The 27,084-nt window shown below is 43.6% G+C and overlaps 3 protein-coding genes across 7 annotated transcripts in view; 1 reads left to right on the forward strand and 2 right to left on the reverse strand.

Moving 5' to 3' along the window:
* The window catches only part of myh11a (myosin, heavy chain 11a, smooth muscle), a 31,345-nt gene extending 21,986 nt beyond the window's left edge, over nt 1–9,359 (forward strand). For 2 of the 4 annotated variants that reach the window (XM_085793742.1, XM_085793826.1), the window contains 20 exons: nt 38–175; nt 266–389; nt 514–685; nt 840–1,052; nt 1,183–1,327; nt 1,446–1,652; nt 1,750–1,854; nt 1,955–2,107; nt 2,223–2,471; nt 2,675–2,887; nt 3,036–3,248; nt 3,341–3,502; nt 4,626–4,754; nt 4,839–4,927; nt 5,019–5,142; nt 5,263–5,471; nt 6,979–7,087; nt 7,195–7,367; nt 7,717–7,749; nt 8,274–9,359. In XM_085793742.1, coding sequence (XP_085649868.1) covers nt 38–175; nt 266–389; nt 514–685; nt 840–1,052; nt 1,183–1,327; nt 1,446–1,652; nt 1,750–1,854; nt 1,955–2,107; nt 2,223–2,471; nt 2,675–2,887; nt 3,036–3,248; nt 3,341–3,502; nt 4,626–4,754; nt 4,839–4,927; nt 5,019–5,142; nt 5,263–5,471; nt 6,979–7,087; nt 7,195–7,367; nt 7,717–7,741 — 2,952 coding nt within the window. In that variant the 3' untranslated portion in view covers nt 7,742–7,749; nt 8,274–9,359. The remainder of the gene's footprint in view (nt 1–37; nt 176–265; nt 390–513; nt 686–839; nt 1,053–1,182; nt 1,328–1,445; nt 1,653–1,749; nt 1,855–1,954; nt 2,108–2,222; nt 2,472–2,674; nt 2,888–3,035; nt 3,249–3,340; nt 3,503–4,625; nt 4,755–4,838; nt 4,928–5,018; nt 5,143–5,262; nt 5,472–6,978; nt 7,088–7,194; nt 7,368–7,716; nt 7,750–8,273) is intronic. The other 2 variants (XM_085793576.1, XM_085793668.1) reach the window with 1 other exon arrangement.
* Nucleotides 9,360–9,378: 19 nt separating this feature from the next.
* Nucleotides 9,379–16,044, reverse strand: LOC146991232 (nuclear distribution protein nudE homolog 1-like). Of its 2 annotated transcripts, none has more exons than XM_085793954.1 (9): nt 15,869–16,044; nt 15,368–15,488; nt 15,076–15,229; nt 14,402–14,550; nt 14,122–14,258; nt 13,023–13,199; nt 12,840–12,925; nt 12,562–12,719; nt 9,379–11,450 (listed from the first exon to the last, which is right to left on the reverse strand). In XM_085793954.1, the coding sequence occupies exons 2-9, from the start codon at nt 15,451–15,453 to the stop codon at nt 11,357–11,359; spliced, it is 1,041 nt and encodes a 346-aa protein (XP_085650080.1). In that variant the 5' UTR covers nt 15,454–15,488; nt 15,869–16,044; the 3' UTR covers nt 9,379–11,356. The 2 variants fall into 2 exon arrangements, with proteins under 2 accessions (XP_085650080.1, XP_085650163.1); XM_085794037.1 differs by having other exon boundaries at nt 15,368–15,460; nt 15,869–16,022.
* Nucleotides 16,045–17,036: 992 nt separating this feature from the next.
* On the reverse strand, nt 17,037–26,025 carry LOC146991233 (pannexin-1-like). The gene is made up of 6 exons (XM_085794170.1): nt 25,637–26,025; nt 22,902–23,023; nt 19,591–19,790; nt 17,740–18,241; nt 17,494–17,653; nt 17,037–17,382 (listed from the first exon to the last, which is right to left on the reverse strand). The coding sequence occupies exons 1-5, from the start codon at nt 25,815–25,817 to the stop codon at nt 17,504–17,506; spliced, it is 1,155 nt and encodes a 384-aa protein (XP_085650296.1). The 5' UTR covers nt 25,818–26,025; the 3' UTR covers nt 17,037–17,382; nt 17,494–17,503.
* Between the last annotated feature and the right edge of the window lie 1,059 nt (nt 26,026–27,084).

Here is a 27,084-nt window from a genome sequence, read left to right on the forward strand (position 1 = left end):
ATACTCACACAAATATGATGAAATTTAAATTGTGAAGGAACTGGAGGAACATTTGGAGGAGGAGGAGGATGCCCGTCAGAAGCTACAGCTAGAGAAGGTCACCTGTGAGGGAAAGGTCAAAAAGCTGGAGGATGACATTCTTGTAATGGAGGACCAGAACAACAAGCTGCAAAAGGTAAGTACAGTATATAGCAGAGAGGCCTTACTATTGGTCAAAAAATGTAGATGGATGCAAACAGATGACCTACTTCACTGTATTTTATAGGAGAGGAAGCTGATGGAGGAGAGAATTGCAGACTTCAGTAGCAATCTGGCTGAAGAAGAGGAGAAGTCAAAGAACCTCACCAAGCTCAAAAACAAACACGAGTCTATGATCTCTGAATTAGAGGGTAATCATATTTTATGCATTGTCATTTATTTAACTCCCTCGAACCATTACTGATGTCACAGTCAAAGCTGTACTCTGGCATATATTTATGTATGTTTATGTTAACTGTTACTTCTCTCCTGTAGTTCGCCTGAAGAAGGAAGAAAAGGGTCGCCAGGAACTGGACAAGGCCAAGCGGAAGTTGGAGGCAGAGTCTAATGATCTACAAGAGCAGATAGCCGACCTGCAGGCTCAGATCGCTGAGCTCAAAGCTCAGCTCGCCAAGAAGGAGGAGGAGCTACAGAACGCCCTGGCCAGGTAAAGGCCTGAGAAGTTACATAATTAACCGTTTATAGATGTAATCTTCAGTGCACCTGACACTACAAATGTGTACCACCCTATCCTGTGTACTGTCTATAACATCTCTCAGGCTTAATAACATCATCCTCTGTTCTGAATTATTAAATCTCAGGTTAGAAGATGAGACAGCCCAGAAGGTCAACGCTCTGAAGAAGATAAGAGAGCTGGAGGGACACATCTCTGACCTGCAGGAGGACCTGGACTCTGAGCGGGCGGCCAGGAACAAGGCAGAGAAGATCAAGCGGGACCTTGGGGAGGAGCTGGAGGCCCTCAAGTCTGAGCTAGAGGACACTTTGGACACAACTGCCACTCAGCAAGAACTAAGGTCAGTCACAGAATACTAAAATATCTATAGACTATTACATTTTACATTTGTCATTAGAACTTTTGACAGAAGTGTCAAAGGTCATATTTGTTTAGTAAGAATCTGCATAATCCATCCACCTGCTGTGCAGAGCCAAACGTGAGCAGGAGGTGAACCTGCTGAAGAGAGCCATCGAGGATGAGAACCGAACCCACGAGAGCCAGGTCCAGGAGATGAGACAGAAACACACCCAGGCTGTGGAGGAACTCACAGAGCAGCTGGAGCAGTCCAAACGAGTAGGCCTGCCTTCTGTCACACTCTCTTATCAATACCTTGCCAATCAGCTTGTTTATTCGGTTTAAACTGATTTTTTTTTCTCTGATACTTATCTTCTACTCTGTCTCATCTGTTTAGGTGAAGGCAAACCTAGACAAGGCTAAACAGGCTCTGGAGAAGGAGACGTCAGAGTTAACCATAGAGGTGCGCTCACTGGTCCAGGCCAAACAAGATGGGGAGCACAAGAGGAAGAAGCTGGAAGGTCAGGTGGCAGATCTGCAGTCACGCTTCACCGACAGCGAGAAGCAGAAGGCTGAGCTGGGAGAGCGCTGCTCCAAGATCACTGTAAATAAATCATCATTTACATCAGTACTTAGACTACCACACATACATGCTCAACATAAACATCCTCAATACCCCATCTCTCTGTGTCTTCATACAGGTTGAACTGGAGAGTGTGACAAACCTACTGAATGAAGCAGAAGGCAAGAACATCAAACTGAGCAAAGATGTTAGCAGCTTCTCCGCCCAACTCCAAGACACACAGGTAACCCCACCCAGCTGTACAGTTTATGTGTAACATTTCCTATGATTTTTAAACACAAACAAAGTCGAACTGAAAACTTTAACCTGGTGTGCTGCTACAGGAGCTGCTGGCGGAGGAGACGCGTCAGAAGCTGCAGTTCTCCACGAAGCTGCGGCAAGCCGAGGACGACAAGAACAGTCTGCAGGAGCAGCTTGAAGAAGAGATGGAGGCCAAGAGGAACGTGGAGAGACACGTGTCCACCCTCAACATCCAGGTCAGAGATCAAACTAGGAGCCGGCAATTATCAAGAGTTTTCAGATAACGTGAAAGCAAAAGCAAAATTCCTCTTTTTATTGTCGGTGGTTGACGCGGTCTTGTTCTGCCTGCAGCTCTCTGACTCAAAGAAGAAGCTAGATGAGATGACAGGAAACATTGAACTGCTTGAAGAAGGCAAGAAACGTCTGCAGAGAGATTTGGAGGCGGCCAACACCCAGTTTGAGGAGAAGGCGTCTGCGTATGACAAGTTGGAGAAGACCAAAAACCGTCTGCAGCAGGAGCTGGAGGACACGCTGATGGACTTGGACAACCAGAGACAGAATGTGTCCAACCTGGAGAAGAAACAGAAGAAGTTTGACCAGGTCAGATCAATCAGGAAAACTGGTAACACAGGGAATTGTGATGATTAAAAAACATATATCAAATTACTGCAACCTTTAAGAATTATTATGGTGTTTTGGAGGATAATGGGAAAACAGATATTTAACTGACATAACTTAAGTCAAGTGTAGCATGTTGGATTGAGGCTACACAATCTAATTTACTGTGGTTATTTGTTGTACAGATGCTGGCTGAGGAGAAGAGTATCTCCAGTAAATATGCAGATGAGAGAGACCGTGCCGAAGCCGAGGCCAGAGAGAAGGAGACTAAAGCTCTGTCTCTGGCCCGAGCTCTGGAGGAGGCCCAGGACTCCAGAGAGGAGCTGGAGAGAAACAACAAGGCCCTGAAGATGGAGATGGAGGACCTGATCAGCTCCAAGGATGACGTGGGAAAAAATGTTAGTGCTGAGATGCAGTCACACTTCAGACTGATTTTTAGGCTGAAAGTCCAACAATGTCACTAGTTGAGCTTGTTAATAATAGTAAATAGTTTAAAGTATTATAGTATACAGTATTCTGGCTCATTTGAAAATATATTGATGCCAGGTCCACGAGTTGGAGAAGTCCAAACGAGGCCTGGAGGCTCAGGTGGAGGAGATGAAGACTCAGCTGGAGGAGCTGGAGGACGAGCTGCAGGCGGCTGAAGATGCCAAGCTCCGTCTGGAGGTCAACATGCAGGCACTGAAGGCCCAGTTCGACAGAGACCTCCAAGGACGGGATGAGATGGGAGAGGAGAAGAAGAGGCAGCTGGTCAAGCAGGTAAAGAGCCACGAGAACTCCCCATAGGAAGAATTTGATCTGATCCACTAAGGCAAGTCAGAAGTCTAAGTGACAGTGTGCACTGATCGCAGGTTCGTGAGCTGGAGACAGAGCTGGAGGATGAACGTAAACAGAGAGCTCTGGCAGCGGCGGCCAAGAAGAAGCTGGAGGGAGACATGAAAGATCTGGAGGGACAGATCGAGACATCCAACAAGGGACGAGAGGAGGCCATCAAGCAGCTCCGCAAGCTCCAGGTGAGAGGGCGGGGCTGGGAGAAACGCAGCAGCACTGCTTTATATAGAACTTTACTGTACATAAAAAATCTTCGTAAAACCTTTTACAATTTGGAACAATTTTATACACATGTTAATACCATTCAAAAATGCATGTATATCTTTCTATTAAAGGGATAGTTCAACATTTTGGCAAATTGGCCCATTGCCATAATCCCTATAGTCATAGCAGTAGGTTCGTTACCTTTAATTGTCAGTGCAAGCTGTTTTTTAAAACGGCAGAGCAGAGCCGTGAGCTGCTCAGAGCTATGCTACAGAGGCTAATGGGATTTCTTGGTTTCCCTCATCAAACTCATCAAATTCACAATCCAACAGCTCCAAAACACTCTGGTGGACAGGTTGTGACCTGCACATTCACTCATACCAGACTGAACTAGTACGAGTTCACAGGTCGGAAAAACACGAGTTACGGGCTGCCCTGAACGCACCATAACGTCTCGTCCCTACGTCACCACATTCAGGCGCATCCCTTGGCTGCACACACAGCCCTTCATGCCGTTCTCTCTCCTCATTGGATAAAACTTGTAGGATACGAGAAAAGTTTTCTCCTAGGCTCAGAGCAGAGCAGAGTGACTGAGAGACCCGTGTTTCGGTCCAAACACTCTATGTAAGTGATTGCTGTCGGAAGATATAACTATTTAAGACTTATATTAACACAAAAATATTGCTTACTTCTGCTTTAATTCATGCAAAACCGCTGATACGCGTTCCCATCAAGGGCAGTTTTTCAGCAAGCAGTTTCTACATTTGCCTCGAAAACAACTCTGTCTCGTAATGCTCCATTATTATCTCATAGCGTGGTGATGAATATTGTTTTAAAGAACTTGCACAAAGCATGTCATAGCATATAAAAAAGCTGGCTATGGGTATATCTACATATACATATATTAGACTCAGGGGGAAGCTACCTCATATTGGATGGCTCTGGTCAGACATGCTGGGCAACTCTTGTTAGCCTCAGTACACATGGAATATGCTGAAAACTTTAACGTGAACACAGCACATGACTCAAATACTGTGGATGCACCTGGTCAATGAATTACAGTCTGATGCTGATTGTTTCTCCTCCTCCTCCTCCCTCCAGGCCCAGATGAAGGACTACCAGAGGGAGCTGGAGGATGCCCGTGCTGCCAGGGAGGAGGTGCTGACTACTGCGAAGGAGAGTGAGAAGAAGGCCAAGAGTCTGGAGGCTGAGCTCATGCAGCTGCAGGAGGTAACACTATACGGTCGATACCTAACAAGGCAGAAACATGTTTGAGAACTTGAAATAATGAATTCATCTCTAATCCGCTTCTAGGACCTGGCTGCAGCTGAAAGGGGGAAGAAGCAGGCGGAGGCCGAGAGAGACGAGCTGTCTGACGAGCTGGCCAGCAACTCCTCTGGAAAGTGGGTGGAGAGTTTGCGCTTTGTGTTTGTCTGCCGAGTAAAAGTTGGAAAGAAAATATGATTTGATTTCCACTGTCAACCCTGTGCTCAGGTCAGCCCTGGCAGATGAGAAGCGTCGCCTGGAAGCAAAGATCTCCCAGCTGGAGGAGGAGCTGGAGGAGGAGCAGAGCAACATGGAGATTCTCAACGACAGGCTGAGGAAGAGCACGCAGCAGGTGACCAGGCCGTTGCAGCCATATCAGTCTCCACAAGGCTCTAAGAGACCACACAGACCCCGTCCCTCTGTCCACCACTGCTTCTCTTGTTAACAGCACATACTGTATGTCCCTCCTCAGGTGGACCAGCTGAACAACGAGCTGCAGACAGAACGCAGCACCTCCCAGAAGAACGAGAGCGCTCGGCAGCAGATGGAGCGCCAGAACAAGGAGCTGAAGGCCAAGCTCCAGGAGATGGAGAATCAGGTCAAATCCAAGTTCAAGTCCTCCATCACCACCTTGGAGGCTAAAGTGGCACAGCTGGAGGAGCAGCTGGAGCAGGAGAACAGGTAGGAGACACCAAGCACTGTGTCTGATAAATAAAGATACAAGTTATTGTTGGTAGGTGCTGTCATGTCACAAAACACTTAGATCCATTAAAAAGTAAAACAAGGAGTTTATTTGCCTGTTCCAGTAATACCTCTGTTGTCTTAATCAAAACTAATTGTGTCATTATATATTAAACGTTCACTTAAAGAGATAGTTCAACATTTTGGCAAACTAGGCCATTGCCATAATCCCTATAGTTTTAGGAGTAGGTTCGTTGCCTTTAATTGTCTGTGCAAGCTATTTTTAGAACGGCAGAGCAGAGCCGCAAGCTGCTCAGAGCTACGCTACGGAGGCTAATGGGATTTCTTGGTTTCCCTCATCAAACTCATCAAATACACAATCCAACAACTCCAAAACGCTCTGGTGGACAAGTTGTGACCTGCACATTCACCACGCTATGAGATAATAACAGAACGTTACGAAACTGAGTTGTTTTCAAGATAAATTCATGCAAAACCACTGATGCGACTAGACAGTTTTTCAGCAAGCAGTCTCTGCATTTGCCTCTAAAACAACTCTGTCTGGAACGTTCTGTTATTATTTCATAGCATGTTGTGCAGGTCACAACTTGTCCACCAGAGCGTTGTGGAGTTGTTGGATTGTGTATTTGATGAGTTTGATGAGGGAAACCAAGAAATCCCATTAGCCTCTGTAGCGTAGCTCTGAGCAGCTCACGGCTCTGCTCTGCCATTCTAAAAATAGCTTGCACCAACCATTAAAGGTAACAAACCAGACGTACTGCTATGACTATAGGGATTATGGCAGTGGGCCAATTTCCAAAATGTTGAACTATCCCTTTAAAGACCCACTCCCGTGAAAATCGTGTTTTTTGAGCTTTTCACATGTTCCTGTGGCATTTTTCTTGTGTTAGAGCACTTATCAGCAGAGAAGGAAGTGCAAAATTGCATTTCAGAGTTTTTCTGCCTTCAAACTGCTGTGAACCAATGGCAGACTCAAACTGGCAGTTTCAGGAAGACTGGAGTTGAGGGTGTCACAGCTCCAGGGGAGGGCACTAGTGCTACAAGCTCCCGCCCCGCTCTGCATCTGGCTCAGAGGTGAAAGCCTTCACAGCTCGGTGTAGCTGTCAAGGTATAATAGGTATAGCTCACCTGGTAGAGCAGCTTGCACTGTGAGCAAGGACTATGCACCAGTCTGGGATCGAATCCCAGTGTGGAGTTTTACGTTAAACGCACTGAATCTGTAATTGTACAATGTCCAGCTGTCAGCAAGCGGGGGGTGGGGTGCGAGGAGGTGGCTGGGCGGGTGCAGAGCAGCGCAGTCTCCGCCCACCCCCCAGAGGTGCATTGCTAATGTGCATGGCTAATGAGCTGGTTTTAAAATGGCCGAAAAGGGTCGCGGGAGTGGGACTTTAAAAAGAACACACTCCTGTATTGCTTTTAATTGTTTTAATTACATCAGTTTAACTTGTATTCCTCAATCACCCGGAGTTCTTCTATCTTTCCTCAGGGACAAGCAGGCATCTGCCAAGAGCATTCGCCAGAAGGACAAGAAGCTCAAGGACCTGATAATGCAGGTGGAGGACGAGAGAAAACAGGCCGAGCAGTACAAAGACCAGGTAGGACCCGCTCATGCACTCACCTGTCTGCAGAGGTCTGCACGTTTTGGTGGAGCGGCTTGCCAGCGAATAGTAAATCCTGCATGTCTTCACCCTTCACTCATCAGGCGGACAAGTCAAATACTCGCATGAAGCAGCTGAAGAGGCAGCTAGAGGAGGCGGAGGAGGAGTCTCAGAGAGCCACAGCCGCCCGCAGAAAGCTGCAGCGGGAGCTGGATGAAGCCACCGAGGCCAACGACGCCATGAGCCGCGAGGTCAACTCTCTCAAGAGCAAACTCAGGTAAGACACAGAGCAGAGGAATCCGTCTCTTTATTCTATACAACTGTCTGTCTGTTTGTCTGTGGTGTTCTTTTTATTCCTGCAAAGCTCCAACACTGCACAGACAGAGCAAAAGTCAAAATAAATTGCTAAACACTCCATACCCCGACAGCACATATGTGAAACACACACAGCTTCTCACTCAGAACAAATTAATTACACATTGATTGTCCTCATGTTACCCTGAGCAGCTGATCTACACTTCTCTTCAGCGCAGTGTAAATAGACCTTTAAAGCAGATTGTTATTGAGTCCAGTGAACATAGCCTTATTGAGCACCAGCAAAACAATGATGTCCATCTCTATTCCAGAGGCAACCCTGAACCCAAGGAGTAACACAGCAGGTACCTCTGCCCCTGAACGTTACCCCATCACCATCTCTATATTTACTTACCGTTAACTTTTCATTCATGCACACTCTTATTGCTGTCATTTCTTTCATTCAGGCCTAACTGAGAGAAATGTGGCTCATTGGCTCCCAGTGATTTACTCTGAAAAAAAAAAAGGTCAAGTTGCACCATTCGGTCTCCAGCACACGCTCCCAGTCTTTCCCGGTGGCCATGTTTCTCTCAGTGCTTGGTTTAATTGCCATAAACCAAACTCATTTTCCTGAGTCAGGAGTGAAAATGAGTTAAAAAGATAACCAGCGTGCTTAACCTGTAACCAAAGCACAGCCTCTACATTCTTCATCAATCCACCTCTCAGTGTGCAACACGTTGAGTGGTTGTCATAAAAGAAAAGAAAAAAAAACACCCCTACCCGCTTCAGCAACTGCCACATTAACCACCCCCTCTCACTGTCACGCTGTGTTTGTGTTTGTTTGCGTCTCTGCCTTTGTGTGTCTGTTTGTCCCTGTGGCAAATTTTAGGCGCGGAAATGAGCCCTCCTTTGGCAGCACACCTCGGCGTATGGGCGGAGGCCGGCGGGTGGTCGAGGATGCCTCAGAGGAGGAGGCCGACTCCCAGAGCGACTTCAATGGGACAAAGGCTGCGGAGTGAGAGGCGTCTGAGAGCCAGATGTCCACGTCACCTTCCAGGGCAACGTCTGCCACTTAGAATAAAGAATACCTTCAGAAGCCTGTTATCTTATTGTTCCATATCACTTCAAATATATTTTCTCCCGTTTCCAGTAGTGTACTGATCTGTCTTCTTGTTTTAGAGCACCTTTTCTTGACACAAACCAATCAGGACTCAGTATCAAAGGGGGGGGAGTTGTTTTGGTGGCTCTGCTGATGTGTGATTTGCAGTTCCTTTTAATTTCTTTTGTTTTTCATTGACACTGTTTTGTACTGCACTGAATGACTAAAAATATTTTCTTATGCAAGGTTTTGTACACAAAAATAGGTGCCTCTAATTACCACGCTATATTGTCAGCGAAACCTCGGGTCTCCACCATAAGTGACCTTATAGAAGTGAAAGTAAAGACATAATGTAAATCTACAGATGTGTACTATTATCAGCGACTGTCGTCCTGTTGCCTGTGACTGCTGTTAGTGTTTCGGAGCAGCACTGAACTGGTTCATCAGAGTGGCCATGTAGACGGTCTGTTTCCATTCAGTGCTGCCACTCGTACCCAATCAACAAATATTTAGCTCTTAATCATTCTCTAAAGTCACAGATTTATATTATTTGCACCTTTCCTGCGCCCAGATATGTTTAGATCATGTTTAGTAACAGAATTGCTGTGGGTGAATAAGGTTTAGGGTTGTTCCGATTAGAAATTCATGAGGCAGATGTTGGTATCGGACACTTGGCAGCACTCGCATCTTCAATCTTTTTCCTTTGTCCAGATTTACTGTACATGTTCAAAAAACAAATGCCGCTGATCACCCTAAAGTAACTGATTCTCATTTCTCTGAGGTTATATCTACTCAACTGATGTTTACATGACACCATTTGTATCTATCAATTGTTGAACCACCTGCACAAGAAATAAAGATATTTGAAGAAAAAAAGAGAAGCGCTTTGATTTGTTTTTCTTTTAATGTTTCCGTCTTAGTCAGTAACTTCAGAGATCGAACTGAATCATCACAACAGAACATGATTCTCATCTGTTCAGTTCAGTAGAAAAAACAACTGCAAACCAACAGGATAAAAGTTGGGTAGAGTACCTCAGGCACATACAGTTTCAAATCCACATACACAAGCAGTCGCATACAGGTGCTGCATACACACACACACAAACACCTGCTACACAGTGGTCACACGCTACGGTTACAGTTAGCTCGTGTTAGTGTGAGGAAGGTTAAACAGCAAAGAGGAGCAGGAACTGCTTTTCTCATATGTACGAAGTAGATTCCTACACACGGGGCTACGGCGCAGTACGGAGCGATGACTGCTGTGGAAGTGGGATATTTAGATTGATACTGAATCGTCTGCTTGATGAGCTGCTGTGTGGCAGTGGTGAGAATCCAGATCAACCAGAAACATTTCAGGGAAAAGCTCACGTGTCACATTCAGACTGATAATCACCGATTTCCCATCCACCATCTCTCTTACTCAAAGGCAGGAGAAGGGTTTTTTCAATAAAGGCTCTATATACCTACACAAATATAGTATGAACTGTGCTTATCTTTGACCTATTAAAATCTATTATTGCTTTGTCTCTTCTCCCCAATTCGCCCGCCATATGACCCTCAATGGCAGACAAGTCTCACACCTATAGAATTATTACTGTACATTCAGTAGTGCACATGTGTCAGTCCAGAGTCAAATAAAATAATCTTTGTAAAAAAAAAAGTTTTTGCTAACACTAGATGGTGAATCTGTAAATCTGCAGCATGACACATCTCAACGCAGAGAACCTAAACCTACTCTTCACATTTATCATCTTTACATACCAGAAATTAAAAAGTGTGTTAAAACAAGTCTGTGCAATGGCAGGAAGGAGGAGACAGAAATGACCTGATCACTATGTGTGAACCTGCTTGAACTAGTCCCAGGGAGCATGATATTTCCTCATTTTTAAAAAGCCTGGTGGCATGAGGACTAGATCACTCATTTTTTTACATTTTATTTTAGCTGCTACAGCAAAGGGAGGCCTACAAACCAAAGAGGTAATGACAATGACGAAGGCAGCGATGGCTAAAACATCAGCTCGTGGCAGCGACTAACTCATTCTTAACTACATTTGTTTTGTATCTGGAGAGTTGAGGCAGAAAAATCATTCTCGTCATTGTTTTATCCATCGTGTCCGGCCCCTCCACACCAGTCTGTCTACAGGTTAACTGTAATCTGCCATACGTGATAAGAGCTACATTATTCAAACCCATAGTTTAAAAAAATTTAAGAAAAAAAATTGATGATGAAATTAGAAACTAAGTTTTAACATCATATCAGATAAAAAAAAATCCATTTATCACAGCTTTGGTTTGAACTTGGTCATAAAAGCAACTTTCGCTCCATGTTTTTGGTCCCTATACCAGGGTCACACATCCAGTGGTTGTTATCAATGAAACAGTAACTGGCTCTAGTTTGGGTCCCCACTTCAATGAATCAATGAGAAGGTGCAGCAACCACCCTAAATGAGTTTTCTGGGGAGCGATAATGTTCCAACAGCCCTGTTGTGCTTGAACCGTCACAGAAAGCAAATCAGCTGACAGACAGGGTTTTTGTTTTTGAGATGCAACCCACTACAGCGTCAGAGATACACTAGGATACAGAGTGTGAGCAGTTGGTTCTGCGTTCTTGATTTCATACAAGCTGTAGTAGTGCTGCTTCCTATGATAGATACGGTGTGATAACTAGCTTGAGGGCGGCAGGAGTCCGTGCGCTGATTATGTGGGGCATGGAGTGAGGAGAGTGGCTTTTCTCGTTCCAATAGTTCAGCAGGGCTGGTGGCCACAGGGGAGGACAGCTCAGCTCAGAGTCCCATTGCTGTAGTATATTAATAAGGGAGGTGGGAGGGGAGTCAGGGTGAGGTCATTGAAGGAGAGAGGTGACTCTTTTTGTCTCATAGCAGGATCTTGACTCCTCCCTGTGGAGACTGGGCCCCCTGGGACACCCCTCTTGGAGGAGCTGGTCCAAACTCTAAGCGCTTCACTAAACTGGGAGACAAGACAAAGTGCATATACTCAAGTCCAAATACTTACTGTTCCTGTCATAAAACAAAATGATGCTGTAAATAAATTAAACAAAGCTCCATGCAAATAAGATCAGATAGGACAGTTTATGATCAAACACTTAAAGGGACAGTTCAACATTTTGGCAAATTGGCCCATTGCCATAATCCATATAGTCATAGCAGTAGGTTTGTTTCCTTTAAAGGGATAGTAGCATTTTTTTTAAAGTGGGGTTGTATGATCTACAAATAAGTACTTTAATTGCAGTAGAAGACTGTCTGCACTCCTCCCGTTAGCAATGCCAGCCCATAGCCCTGCCCAGAGATTTACAACATACAGTGTTGTGAACAGACCCAAAGAAACGGCCTATTTTTGCGGCCTAAAAGAGGTTTTACCTGAAAAAAAAATACACAGTTCCATTGTTCGCTATAATATAATTTTTTCCAGCCCTTCAAAGTGCAGGAAAAACGCAGTTTCTTTGGGTCTGTTCACAACACTGTATGTTGTAAATCTCTGGGCAGGGCTATGGGCTTGTGTTGCTAACGGGAGGAGTGCAAAGAGTCTTCTACTGCAATTAGGGGCTATTTGTAGATCATACAACCCCACTTTAAAAAAATGCTACTATCCCTTTAATTGTCGGTGCAAGCTATTTTTAGAACGGCGGAGCAGAGCTGCGAGCTGCTCAGAGCTACGCTACGGAGGCTCATGGGATTTCTTGGTTTCCCTCATCAAACTCATCAAATACACAGTCCAACAACTCCAAAACACTCTGGTGGACAAGTTGTGACCTGCACATTCACCACGCTATGAGATAATAACAGAACGTTACCAGACAGAGTTGTTTTAGAGGTAAATTCATGCAAAACCGCTCACAGCTCACAGCTCTGCTCCGCCGTTCAAAGGTAGCAAACCTACTGCTAAGATTATAGGGATTATGGCAATGGGCCAATTTGCCAAAATGTTAAAGTATCCCTTTAAAACTTGTAGCTATGTTTACAAGTAAGATACTCTTTAACCAGCAAAAACTGACATTTGTGTAATTATTGACAGTTTTTCCACCTCTCACACTTGACGTTGCTGCTGTGTTTTTCCTCACCTGTCGTACTGAGGAGGGGGGGTCATGCCGGTAGTTTGGACCTCAGGCCCTGCCTCTAAACCCGAAGGGCTACCAGCACCAGCTGGAAGTGCTGGTCTGCTGCTAACAGACGTGTCGTACACAAAGTCTCGACAGGATGCCAGCTTCGACTCTAGATTCTGGCAGGAATTTAAAGAGATATAACATCTGTCAGCTCATACATGCAAAATGCAAACCTGGAGCCACACAAGCAGCTCTGACTGTGAGGATGTAGTAGTTACAACGATCAAATCTCTTACCCCGACTTTTCTCAGCAGCTCCCCTACAATGTTGAGCGCAGATATTCTAGCAGACGTAGTGAGGGGAGTCCCTGTGAGACCATCGCCTGAAACAAAACCGACATGAACACAGAGGACATCAGTACAAACTAAGTCATTATAACTACTGGAGGAAATACAGCAGTGCATTTGTTTTCTATTCACCTCGTCGGATGCTGGAAGCAGGGGGTGTGACGAATGAGCTGAGAGGCTTGGAGGGCGTGACAGGGAAGGATGGGTTACTGGCCGAGGGGCACGGCAGGTCTACTCTATCTGTGTCTTTGCCCAGGCTGCTGGACGGACGTCTTTCCTTCTGACGCACAGCGAGCTCCTGGCGAAGATCTGCCACAAACACACACACTTGTAAGACTCAAATTGAAATAATTGTGTCTTGTTAAAAGAAAAAAAGCACAAATAGAACAACAAAGGTTTCCACAACATTCAATTGGCTACAAACATTAAAGTATGCATCAGAACTATCGGAAACAGGCCAATCATTATGTCACATCAGCTTTGTATTTATACAGGACACATTTCAAAATCAATTCCAAAACAAAAACTGCATTGCTACTGGGTAATAATGCAAAGGTCTTGAAACACCAAGCCAATGTAAGAGACTTGAATTCCAATGAACAATATGGTTCAATAAAAAACTGACAAACCACTAAAATTCATTACTGGCTAGGTACAAGACAAACAGGAGGGATACACACATATTATATACATATATAGACAGTAGGGATGTCACGATCATAGATTTTCTTGGTACGATTATTGTCAGAGAAATAATCACGGTGTTACGATCATCACGATTATTATGCATCAATAAATTTCACAAGACCATGAATGTGTAAAATCAAATACAGTCAAAATATAATTACATTACTAATCTCTTAATACAGTATAGGACCAGTTATTAATCCCCCGGGGGGAAGTGTTTGAAATATTTAAGTCATTAATTGCCATATATACCAAGTTTATTTTTTAAAATTACAAATGACACGCTAACATTTAAATTCCCACCAATTTAGTGTTACGTTAGATAAATGGACCAGTATCTGTGCATCTTCCTTTACCTTGGCGCACATTTGCCGATACGGTTCCGACATGATCTTTTTCGAAAAGTAACGGTATTTAGGAATCTTTACGATCAATTAATTGTGGCATTTAATACCACGATTAATTGTGAAAACAAGTAATTGTGACATCTCTAATAGACAGTGATGAGTAGATCAGACCAGTGAGTGGACATTAGTGCATTTACCTCTGGCTTCATCCTTGAGCCTCTGAACAGACTCAAGCAGGTTCTCCTTCTCATCCAGCTCGCTTTCAAGAAAGGCATTCCTCTCAATGACTGAGTTCATTCGCTGCTCAAAGTCCTCCAGAGACATGATGGTCGCCCTGGACCAAACAGAGAGGACCGGCCAATTAGAGCTGTGTTTATAGGTTTTAGCATCCTTATGTATGTGTGTGGATGTATACCACGGTCACAGCCAGTTAATTGGTCACCAGACGATTGGTGTGATAACACCATGAACACTGACCTTTTGGTCCTCTCCAGGTCGTCGTTAGCCTGCTCCAGCTCTCTGATGTATTTCTGCAGGTGATCTCTGACTGCTGTGGTTTGTGCCAGATCGTCCTCCATGGTTGAGATGTGCCTCAAAGCATCAGAATGCTGCGACTCAAACTTTTCCTGCAAACGTCACACGCAGCCATCAAATAAACCGACACTGACAAAATGTCAGTTTTGCTGTGTCATGGGAGATTATCTACAAACGCAGCTGCAAGCACATTTTAATGAAAGGATCTGTGTATTTTGGAGACTCTGACTGGATTGGACTGTTCTTTTTCTCTGCTTCCTCGTCCCCATCAACCTCTGAGCAATCAGGATTTTTTGGCTCAATCCTGTGTTCATTTCTTTCACTGATGTTCTCCTCCCCAGTGGACCACTGAATATAAATAGCAGTCAGCTGCTTTATAGCTCGACTGCAATTTTCCTAGTGGCAGTGGAAATGATATGCTGAATTTAGGGTGGTGAGAGGCTGTCTGTGAGTGTGGGCGTGTCTGTCTGTTTGCTTCTCTGTCTGACAGATGATACGTCCAACAACAAAACATCTACTGATAAGATCTTTCTCTGACATCACAAACTGGAGCAGCAGAGAGCTCTGCCCCAGCTCTGTAACAACCAAGGCCATTTACATGATAAAGGTGCTCTAACCTTTATGTTTTCCAGTTCCATGCGAAGTCGGTTGTTGTCCAAAAGTAGGTCTTTGTTTCGACTCTCACATTGCTTCAGCTCTGTTTCCAGTTCTGCTTCATAGTCTCGACTCATCTGCTGAAACTCCTGCAGCTCCTCCTGAGACTCATCAGCCCTGATGACAAGACAGCGACACACTCAGTGTTTCCATGCTGCCATGCAAATAGCTGTACTGTCTTTATTTATTATTATTATTTAAAGCCACTTCTTAACGAGCAGTGTGAGCCTTGAAGCTCCTGCCGTTCGCTGTTACCTTTGTTGATGTCTGACTGCCTGCTCCTTCCAGAAACACACCTCCTCCTCCAGGGATGCAAACTTGTGTGTTGTTGGCTCTACCATGTCGGCTCTGAGTCAGTAGCGTGTGAATGAGATACCTGACAACAAAATTAATCCCATTAGAGTCGTTAATGCTGTCCTTATCTGCCATGAGCCCACGAGCACCATAATAATTCAAAGCACCAGACTGTTAGCGACTGCTAACAAGGTTAGCTAATATAAGTCACCAGCGCCTTCACTGAAGACGAACTCTGGAGGCCAGGAGTGGTCACATATGAATGGTTTCAGTCCCTTTCTACTTCATAATAAAATATGAAGACGTATGTGAGAGTGCTGTTACTTTCTGAAGGTAATAGCGGTGTTGGACACTGCACATACCTGAGCTAAGTTTTTTAGCTAAGCTAATGTAGCTAGCTAAGCGCCTTAGCTTGAATGTGTTATCCCTAAACAGAGATAAATATGAACCAAGCGGACTCACCTGCATATAAGGAGGCGATTAAAACACACTACTACTGAGGGAATGGATTTCGAGATGCGGATACATTTAACGAATAAAGCAACGATTTCTGTGACTTGAAAACTAATCTCTTATTACGTTGAGTTGTAACGGGTGCTCGACTCAACAACCAAATATAAACGAAGCTCCGGTTCTCGCTTGTCATTGGATAGCGCCGCTGACCTAAAGCAAATATTGTCCAATCATATTGGGACTTGTAGGCGCGGAAGGCGGGGCCCCCGACACCAGTGCCCCCTGCTGTTGGTAGTGATGTTTTCTTGCAAGCAGGTAAAAAAAAATGTTCATGACCGAAAAGTAAATCCTCAGAGTACCACAGACTTGAGATCTCAACTAAAACTGAACTTTGGAGATACAAAATTTATTAAAAGCAATTGTTTGCATTACATTAGGCTATGATGTACAAATGTTGCAAGAGTACTGGTCATGATTCATGAATATTTTTTATATGACAGAGAAGTAAATCGCTTTTTAAAACAACTTGCCTGTATTTGGCACATTACTGTGAATGACTGGATGAAAGCAACAGGGAACTTCTGGAGTAATGAGAGAGAAACAGTGTTGAGTCCTTTACTTTAGGTATGAATGCTTTTATGTTTAATTGATTTTACTATGTATGGTTTGCATCTATCATCCATATGACAAGTTTATGAAAAAAAGGGTAAACATTGGTATGATGATATTATATATTTTTGTATAATTTACATAATATTAGTATCTAATGGTTGGTGATAGTAAACATCCAACATTGCAATGTTATTTAATTGAAAAAGGAGCCCTACTACCATAACTGATAACTACTATTTATTATTATTGAAAAAAAACACTATTCATTCATTTTTTGTATAAAATAGAGCACAATTTTCCTTTCAATATGCACATACAGTACAATGCTGCTGTTAACAACACATACACACAAATGACATGCTTTACAGTACAGACAAAGGTGCTCCAGCAGTTGTAATAATACCTAACAATCTATGTTTATTCCATGCTTACTTTGAACACACTTTCAGCAGTCATACACTTTCTTATTGCTACGCCTAGACCATAAACACATCTGAGCACAATTTGAAACTTTTCCAAACAGGGCAGGAACAAGGGTCCCTCACGTGACAAATTAACATACAGATTTCAGTCCAAGGAACATGGCTTTTATTATAAATAATGATTGGAAGGCATTTCAGAGACCCTGAGAAAAGTCACATGTATCAGAGACAAAAACAAAAAAGAGGGATTTAATTTCAGGGTAAACAACACACAAAAAATAAAACAGTTAAACCTAAGTCGGCCAAACTACACTATGTGTAAATGAGTGTAGGTCGCTTCTGTTTTTCCTGTCAAATACTGCTGTAAATGAATACATGGGCAGCGATTTGGGCAAAGGTAAGTGCACAGGGTTTGCTCCCACTTCTTTTTTCCGTCACAGAAAGGCTTCTCTTCAACCGGTCAGTTACTTAACAACAAGGTAGAGAGATCTGTGGGAAAATAAAACAAATTTAAGTTTAAATCAATTGACGTCATTAATGCTATCTTGAAATGTTCTGCTAATTTCTCCAGGACCGAACAGTGTACATGTGTTCCCTCACCTCAGAGGAATCATTCTGCAGCCTTATTCGTTGTTTTGGTGTCTTTGCGTGGACACGTCCTCTTGCTGTCTAGAACGTCAGTCTTCACCTGGCCCAGGGTTCGCAGCAGGCACATCGTGTCAAAGCCCTCTTCACCAGCCTCCTGCAATAACTCCAGCACCTGTAAATAAAACATTATGACTCCCTTTACAAACCAACAACAAACAAAAGATGTGACATATTTCCAGTATCAGCTCTGTGACCCACCTGCAGACACTTAAAAGATTTGAGCTCACTCAGGTTCTCCTGCAGGAACAGCAGATAGATACTCAGGTCGTTGTAGAAGGGCGTGACCACCCCCAAAGCGCCAAACCCCGGCAGGATCTCATACGGCCGGAGGAAGCTGGAGCTCTGGCGTGCTGGTCCAAGAGCGGCGTACACCACCAGAGGAGCCAGCAGGGCGTACACCCCCAGGTTGATGTAGCTGAGGAGCCCAAAGACACCCACCGCCACTAGCTTGCACTGGACAGCAGACGGCACCATGCTGTCGTTCTTCAGCACTCCTGTCCGCAGGTCGCAGGGAAACTCGTCGGTGAAGGAGGCCAGATGGATGTAGTAGCCCAGGTAGAGGCAGGCCAGCAGGAGGATCAGCAGGGTCACTCCCCGGCAAACCAGGTACTTCACCACCAGAGAGTGAGAGAAGCGCTTGGTCTTCAGATACTGCTCCACTAAAGGGTATTTGAAGCAGCCCTCTGCCAGGTCCAAAGCACTGTTGCAGAATTGAAAGCAAAAATAAAAGTTCACTTGTGAAGCACACCATAATGATGAATGAGAACATTTTAAGTCCATTTGTGAAGAGTTGTGGTGAATTTATTGGAGCATCAGTGTTCTAAAGGCCAATACATGTGTTGTTGACAGGCTATTGATCAGGGAAGAGTCAACACCCATCTTCTCTCACCACCACTGTAGGGATTGTGGTGACCTTAAAGCTACACTTAACCATAATTTCCTATGAACAAAATGACTGTGTAATGTTAAAGGGATAGTTCAACATTTTGGCAAATTGGCCCATTGCCATAATCCCTATAGTCATAGCAGTAGGTTTGTTACCTTTAATTGTGAGTGCAAGCTATTTTTAGAACAGCGGAGCAGAGCTGTGAGCTGCTCAGAGCTACGCTATGGAGGCTAATGGGATTTCTTGGTTTCCCTCATCAAACTCATCAAATACACAATCCAACAACTCCAAAACGCTCTGGTGGTTGTTGTGACCTGCACATTCACCACACTATGAGATAATAATGGAACGTTGTTTTCATGCAAAACCGCTGATGCGCATTCCTGTCGAGGGCAGTTTTTCGGCAAGCATTTGCCTCGAAAACAACTCAACAACTAACGTTCGGTTATTATCTCATAGTGTTCTCAAAATAGCTTGCACCGACAATTAAAGGGAACGAACCTACTCCTAAAACTAACGAAACTTATCAGCCAGAGCATCCAGCGTTTCCCATTGATAAACGACAGTGGTTCCCACATGTTTGCAAGGAGACTGTCTGCAATGGTAGAAAAATGTTGCTTGCACCAATTCAGTGTTGCGTTAGATAAATGGACCAGTATCTGTGCATTTTCCTTTACTTTGGCGCACATCTGCACATATGATTCCGACAATCTTTTTTGGAAAGTGACAGTATATAGGAATCTTTACGATCAATTAATTGTGGCGTTTAATACCGCAATTAATTGTGAAAACAAGTATTCATGACATCCCTAGATTATGACAATGAGCCAATTTGCCAAAATGTTGAACTATCCCTTTAAAGAAGAGGTGTCACACACAAACAAAGACACTCAGAACTATCATCCTAGTGAAGTGCTATATGGATTATTTTAGCACTATTCAGCTATTTGTTTGGTTTTCACTGTTTGTAACAGTTACTTCACTGTTTTGGTTCAATCTCACCACTCTTTTTAGTGGACTTTACAAATACAACAAACAGCTGTTTTCACATATTTACAACTTGTCCACATCACACTAAGAAAGCATTAAAAAAATAGCAATTAGTCCAAGCAATTGGTTTTAAAATAGATGGATGTTGTAGAAGGAAACAGTGAGATGTTTACCTCGAAGCGTCCTCAGGCCCATCCTTGGTATCTAAGGATGCCAGGTTCTTTGCCAGTCTGATGGCACGATTATAAAAGCGGTCCAACTCTTCCATGATGAAGTTGAGGTCAGAGGACAGATGGGGAGATGCAGTGAAACGCCAGAACAGGGCTGGGATGTACAGGAGAATGGCCAGTAGGAGCAGGATATATGGAAAGAACTGAGTCAGTCAGAGGAGGGGAGGGCACAGAGATAAACATCTCGTTAGATGAAGAGCACTGAAATCCAAGTGAATAATATAAATAACCCTAGAAAGCACACATTTAGCTTTTTTCAGTAAATGGAGAAATGGGTAAACATTGTCAGTCTCTTTGGTCAAGGAGCTTAGAAAATGTTGCAAACGGGTTAAAGGGATACGCCAACATTTTTTTTTTCGTGTCTTGCCTCACTCCCGAGTCCATGACCACCAGATAGACACCATCCTTTCGACTGTGCGTGCAGTAACAAGGGAGATACGGGCAGAGCTGGCGCACCGCTAATTAGCTTAGCTCAAATGCTGGTGCATAGGTAGTGTTAGCCTGCCTCCTACCCGAGCCGAAATCAGCAGTCAGAAGCTAATTTCATTTTAGCTCTAAACTCTATCGACAACTCTTTATCGACATTTCAAACATTTTTAGGCGAGAAAGTAGCCGTTTAGATCAGCAGTGTGTCGTTAATTTGTCTAAATACAATTTACAATTTGTTCGGACGAATTCGGCGCTACTCAAGCTAGCCGTTGTGACCAACGCACTTCCGGTTACTTTCACAAAATAAAACACCCGTTGCCCTTTAAATACAGAAAGCCATGACGATAGAATTTGTGCTTTTACTTTGAAATAGGAAGCTAAACTACCCTTTCTCTGCCTTTACTGAGGGCAGCAGTTCTGCCTGACCTCCCCATCACCATCAACCTGCTGCAAACAACTCAGAGCCATAAAACTGGCCTTCCTGTGTCACCGTTGAACAGTGTACCAGAACATCCTCACATGTACACTAGTGACCTAACATTTAACCCAAACCTTGAGATCATCCAGATATCCCATGGGTGCTCTGACCTCCCCCAGGATAACCTGATTCAGCATTCTTGCACAAATGGGTTTTCCTGCCCCAAATGGTTACAACAACTCAGCAGAAAACTTATATTTCCTGCTGTCTTCCCCAGAATGCATAACCAAACCAATGTGGACCCGACACCACAGGACAATGGACCGCTCTTCACTATGTGGAGCATGTTATTCAGATAATTACATAAATGTAAATTCAAACGCTAAATGCAGTTTTTAACTGATTTCATTTATTAAAGGGACATTGTGTAACTTCTCCTGTTATCTATTCACAAAATCAATTATTTGTTTTTCATTAATCAGTAATCACCCCCATCAACAAAGTGAAGTGTTCCTTTCAGCTCTGAATTAGCCGTTCATATCATTCATATCTACATGGAGCGGTAAGCTCGGTGCTGGCTGCCATGTGGTGTCTCCATGTTTTTACGTTCAGTGGCAGCGTGACGGTAGGAAACCACGGAAACTCAGCGGAGACACCGGAGCTGTCGGCTCAGGTCGAGGTGGCGTCTGTGAAAAGTCACCACGGTAACACAGTGAGGAGGAATGGAGCGTTACACTGATGCTGCATTCACCTGCAGTCGGGCAGACAGCCGTCGGTAACAAACCAGATGTCATTTTAGTCACAGAAGTCCAGAGAAAGCCGGTAAAACGTGGGTCAGGTAAACAATACCACATCACCATGAGGCTTGTTTATGCCGTTACGTGCAGCAGCTATCGTCCGTCTGCCGTCTGCCCAATTTCACGTGAATGCAGCATGAAAAATACGATTGAGTTGCTTGCGATATACAACCACAACGCTAGATGGGAGGAATTCCTACACAATGTACCATAAGGGAAAAAGCTATCCAAACCTAACCTGGCCTTACGTGAAAAAGTAATTGCCTATCCTTGTTAAATCATGAATTAACTGTGGAGAATCACATTTTTTTGGAAAGTTGAATTCAGTTTCACTGTTACGGAGGATTCGGCTTTGTTTCTCCCTCCTCTTGTTTCCCTTCAGCTCCACCCAGGCCCTGATTGGTGAACAAGACCCACCTGGCCTGGGCTTGAGGAGTTAAAAGCCCTGCAGCTGGTACCAGAAGCAGAGGCAGTGCACATGGGGACTGCTGGGCTTGCCTGCCTCTCAGCTTGGGTTTTGTTTGATTTAGTCAATGGCCTGTCTTGATCGTGTCACCCTTATGGTTATTAAACCTTTTCCTATTTTTATTAGTGTTTATTTGTGTGGGTGTTTTGGGGGTTGTTGGTGGTCCGTTGTTATGCCCCTTAGGGTAACACACCCTGATCACTGCAAGAGCTGTTGAATCAAGAAATCACTTGAATAGAACCTGTCTGACAAAGTGTGGTAGGCTAAATGGTCTAATGGCTAAAAAGCAACACATCATGCCGTGATCCAAAGAACTCCAAGAACAGATGAGAAAGTTACAAAGCCATTTCTAAAGCTTTGGGACTCCAGCGAACCACGGTGAGAGCCTTTATCCACTAATGGAGAAAGCTTGGAACAGTGGTGGCCGCCGATAAAAAATACTCCAAGAGAGCGCAGCAACGACTCATCCAGGAGGTCACAAAAGAAACCAGAACAACTTCTAAAGATCTGCAGGCCTGACTTGGCTCAGTTAAGGTCAGTGTTCATGACTCAACAATAAGAAAGATCACAAAGACTCGTCTCATTTCTGCCATAAAACATCTGGATGATCTGCAAGGCTTTCGAGAAAATATTCTATGGACTGATGAGGCAAAAACTGAACTTTTTAGAAGGTGTAGCCTACGTCCTGGTCCTGTTACATCTGGTGTAAAACTAATACAGACTTGAATCCAATTGAGATGCTATGGCATGACCTCAAATAGGCCGTTTATGCTCGAAAACACGGCTAAATGCAGCTGAAGAAGAGAAGAGTGGGACAAATTTCTCCACAGCGATGTGAAAGACTCACTGCAGCTTGGAATTGTTGCTGCTGATGGTGGCACAACCAGTTATTAGGTTTAGGTGACAATAACTTTTTCACATAGGTCTAGGTAGGTTTTGCTAGTTTTTGCATATTGTGTTTACGTGGGTTATTTTTGTCTAATATTTAAATTTGTGTGCTCTGAGATCTGAAGTTTGACATTTAATTGTGGGAAAAAAATCAGGAAGGGGGCAAATACTTTTTCACAGCACTGTATATTTGCTTGTTAGCTCTCAACAGTATTAATCAGTTTCCCTGGCAGTGAATGTTGAGTCACATCAGTACCTTGTGCAGCCACAGTGGGGAACTGTCGGCTTGTTGCTGCACTGCAGCCCAGCAGAACGAGTCCACGTATGCAGCCTGTCTCCAGGAGAAGTTGGTGGGAGCGAAGCAGCTGATCTGGGTTCCTGGATGAGGACAGTGAACAATCAGTCGGTGAACAGGTATTTTTGATAAATCAACAAAAAAGAACCAATCGCTGCAACAAGTGTCAGTCGCTCCTCTGCACTCACTGCCCCATTTCATTACAGCATACTTTGTGTCAGTAATTATGGCATGTCTCGTTATGTACAATAGGAAATTCAGTCAGGCATGTAAAATTCACAAATGACCCAGAAAGTCAACAGACAGTGGTATTCTGGCAGCACAGGACGGTCATATTAAAACATCAGAGGTTGTTGAAACCAAGCACAGAAATTCAATTTTCTGACTGTTTTCTATTTATGGCATATAGCCTAGTTCTCCAACTCTGTTATATCAATCAATATTTAGTTCACTATTATGTAATAATGACAAAAGTATCATACCTTCACTCTGGAGAAGATTTTTGCTTCAAAATAAACTTGCATAAACTCGGACTACAGTTTGCTTTAGTGTATTGTCATATAAAGGATGCACTCGATCTGCTTTGGAAGTATAATATTCATACATTGATAAAGCTGTTTTAATCATTTCTGTGTGTCTTGCTGCCACACTTTAGACTGATCTCTGATGTGCAAAAACAGGGACCTTCTTCTCCCTCTTCACTGATGACATTTGTACATTTGGCAGTAACTAGTGTTGTGGTACTCTTGAGTTTGACATTTTCAAGGTCTTGGTCCTTGCCTCAGAATAAACTCCATTTTTACTCGCTCTTGTCTCGGTCTCAGTCTCAGTTGAGCTGGACTCTGGATTTTTTATCAAGACCACAGCTGCAGTGACATCTTTTTTTTTTTAACTGTAAAGGTCTCTCTGTCACTCGCTCGCTTTGGTTTATGTAATGTATTTCAATAACTTTAAGATAATGCGAATTGTAACACAAAAGTATAAGCTTGTGTAACCATCTGAAAAACTGGCTGCTCAGTTATGATTATGAGTACTGACAGTCTTGAAAATGGTCTTGCATTGGTTTGGTCCAAGTCTTGGACTTTGTCTTGCCCTCCCCATTGGTCTTGGTCTAGACCCCCTCAAAGTCTTGGTCTTAGTATGTTCTGGTCTAGCAGTGACAAAAGCACAGGTCTACAGAATAACCTTAAAGACGGCTCAACTCCATGTAGCTGCTTCAGGTTCATGTGCTGTGGTCAAACTGTCAACACTGACTGGGACACTTGAGACATTGTTAATGTTATTAATAACACATGTACTTGAGCCACAACAAGTCCAAACTTGTCTGCTGTAACAGCTGCTCCACATCCCATATGTCTTGTTCTAATAGACAACTAATGCCTTCCTCTCTTGGTCCCTTGACCCTTTATAGTTGATGTACTAATGTATTTGATAGGGAAAATCGATGTGGGGTTTTGGCCAATAAACACTCCCTCAGTCTTGGAGGCACGATTAAAGATATGTCCAGATATGCAGTGTAATGGCTCCATCCTGACTTGGTGTCTGTAGCAGGGTGGCAGCAGCAGCAGCAGATAACAACAACAGACGAGTGTGCATTATGAACTATTAGGATAATGTGGGTGTGATAACCTGCTAGTGGAGCTATGGAAGCCCATTTCTACCACTTGATGGGGAAAAAACAAGATCTAATAACTCAAAATAATGAGATACAGACTCTACCTTTAACTTTAATCTAATGTCTTCTTAGACAAATAGAACACATAAAATCAGCACATTAAGTCATTTGTAGGCTATACTAAGACAAACTGTGTACTCAACTGTTGATAGTGTGGCTTTAAGACACAGGAAACCTGCATGGAATTTGCATTGTTTTGAGTCAGTAAGTTATTATTTTTGAGATAGTATCTAATTTTGACTTAGTATCTCATTATTTTGAGAAAGTATTCAATTATTTTGAGAGAGTATTTCATTATTTTTACTGTGTATCTTGTTATTTTGACTTAGTATCTCATTATTTTGAGAACATACCCAATTGTTTTGAGAAAGTATCTCATTATTTTGACTGTGTATCTTGTTATTTAGACTCAGTTTCTTGTTATTTTGAGAAAGTATCTTATAATTTTGTGTTATATTAGATCTTGTTTTTCTCCATCAAGTGGTGGAAATGGCCTTCCATATGGAGCTGAGCTTGTGTTTACACTGATGAGTCTCTGCAGACTGAGTGCATCACCTGCTGTTTAACTGTGTTAACACCAGCAGCCCATATGGCACTAGCTTATCTATGGATGAAGTCTCCATGATAGTGGGCCTACATGTAGCAGAGTGTGTCAGTATGTGAAGCTGCCTGTTATCATTATGATTATCACTAGCAGTGTGTGGATGAGTGTGTCTGGGCGTGAGAGGAGCAGCAGCAGCAGCAGCAGCAGGGTGGAGACTGAAACCACACCTTCTCCACCATTCACACCTCTTTTCTGTGCGGACATTTACTGATTGATTCAGTAGAGGCTACATCACTGTGCTTCATCCACCACACAGCGAAGGAGCGGCTCTCACTCAAACACATGTCATAGAGCACTTGTTGTGTAAACCAGGGAAAACAAAGAAGCCTCACCACACTCTTTTGTTTTTTGTTTTTACTCTACACGATCAAACTCAGCTCAGATGATGGAGGATGCTCACAATGTGCAACAACTCACCGACTGACACCTCCTGAGCGAAAGCCAGAGAGATGAGAAACAAAGGCAGCCCCACCGCCAGGACCGTCACTATCTTGTCCACCGCCAGCTCCAGACGCAGTCCTTTGTACTTGGCCTCCGTGGGGTCCTTCAACAAAAAGTCGGAGAAGACGTACTCTGTGGCTACGTGAGCGATCGCCATGACGGACGGGAACAAAAAAAAAAACCGGTGTTGTAATAATAACTGATAGAAGAGTCAGTTTGTCTTCAATGAATGAAAAACGGGCTGCGACTGAGGTTGAAACTAATGAAAGAGTTCCCGCGGTGGAGAAGTGGACATAACGTAGAAAAAACACGGAGCCGTTATGGTTTCCCCATCTCCAGTCAGTCACCGCTGTGGAACTGCTGATTGAACCTGCTGCTGCTGTCCCGTTACTGAACCCCAGAGCCCAGACCTCCCGGGCAGACAGCGGAGAGGGAGAGGGGCGGGCTGGTCACCGGCCGCCAGAGGGCGCTGCTGCTGCTGCTGCTGCTGAGCCGCTCACTGCCATCTGACTGCCATCCACTGTCCACAAAGTCAACACAAGGCAGTTCATCTTTGTTGAAACAGGTTTTGTTTCAGTTAGACTGTATGGTTTTAGTGAGTCTTAGTTGTTGTTGTTTTTTTGTTGGATAGATAGATAGATAGATAGATAGATAGATAGATAGATAGATAGATAGATAGATAGATAGATAGATAGATAGACTTTATTATTAGACTCATGGTCCATTAAAAAAACAAACACAAATTTAAAAGAGACAGTCACCAGTGTTTCCACATGGCTGACTGGTATCTCACAGCACTGAGTCCAGGATTGATCAACAGCATTAAGACAGAATAGTTAGTTAGCCTATAGTTAGTGCTGCTTGTTAAACGTTCTTTAGCGCCACGGGGCAATCGCACCAAGCACTGGCCCTTACAGCTATGAAATATGAAATAGGCCTAGCTGTTGGGGCCAGTACTCACACACACAAAAAAACACACAGGTAACTTTATGTGATTAAAGAGATACACACACACACACACACACACACACACCAGCACACAGGTGACTTAATCTGATTACAGCTCCTCCATATCAGTGCTCAGTGAAAGATGATCATGTGTCTGTCTGATCAGGCTTGACCTTAAGATCGTGGGTTTGATTCCCATGTTGACAGAGATGATATGCCCGGCAGTAGCCCCCCGTGGTCCTATCAAAATTTTCCAGAGGAAATTTTCTAGTTTATTATTATTGTATATAATTTCAAGCTGTAATGGAGGAACTATCTAGGTGTGGAGTCAGAATTTCATTCAAATAACCAGCCTATAATAATACAGTGATGATGATCCATCCAAGTAAAAGCCCCCTAACCTTATGCTATAAAACTGGATTATTTATTGTAGTTGTTTAAGGTTGAGTTTTGAATATTACCAGCTGTGGATGTTA

This window comes from Trachurus japonicus, chromosome 1, assembly GCF_045865225.1.
Source record: "Trachurus japonicus isolate A0001 chromosome 1, Traja_1.0".
Taxonomy (NCBI): Eukaryota; Metazoa; Chordata; class Actinopteri; order Carangiformes; family Carangidae; genus Trachurus; species Trachurus japonicus.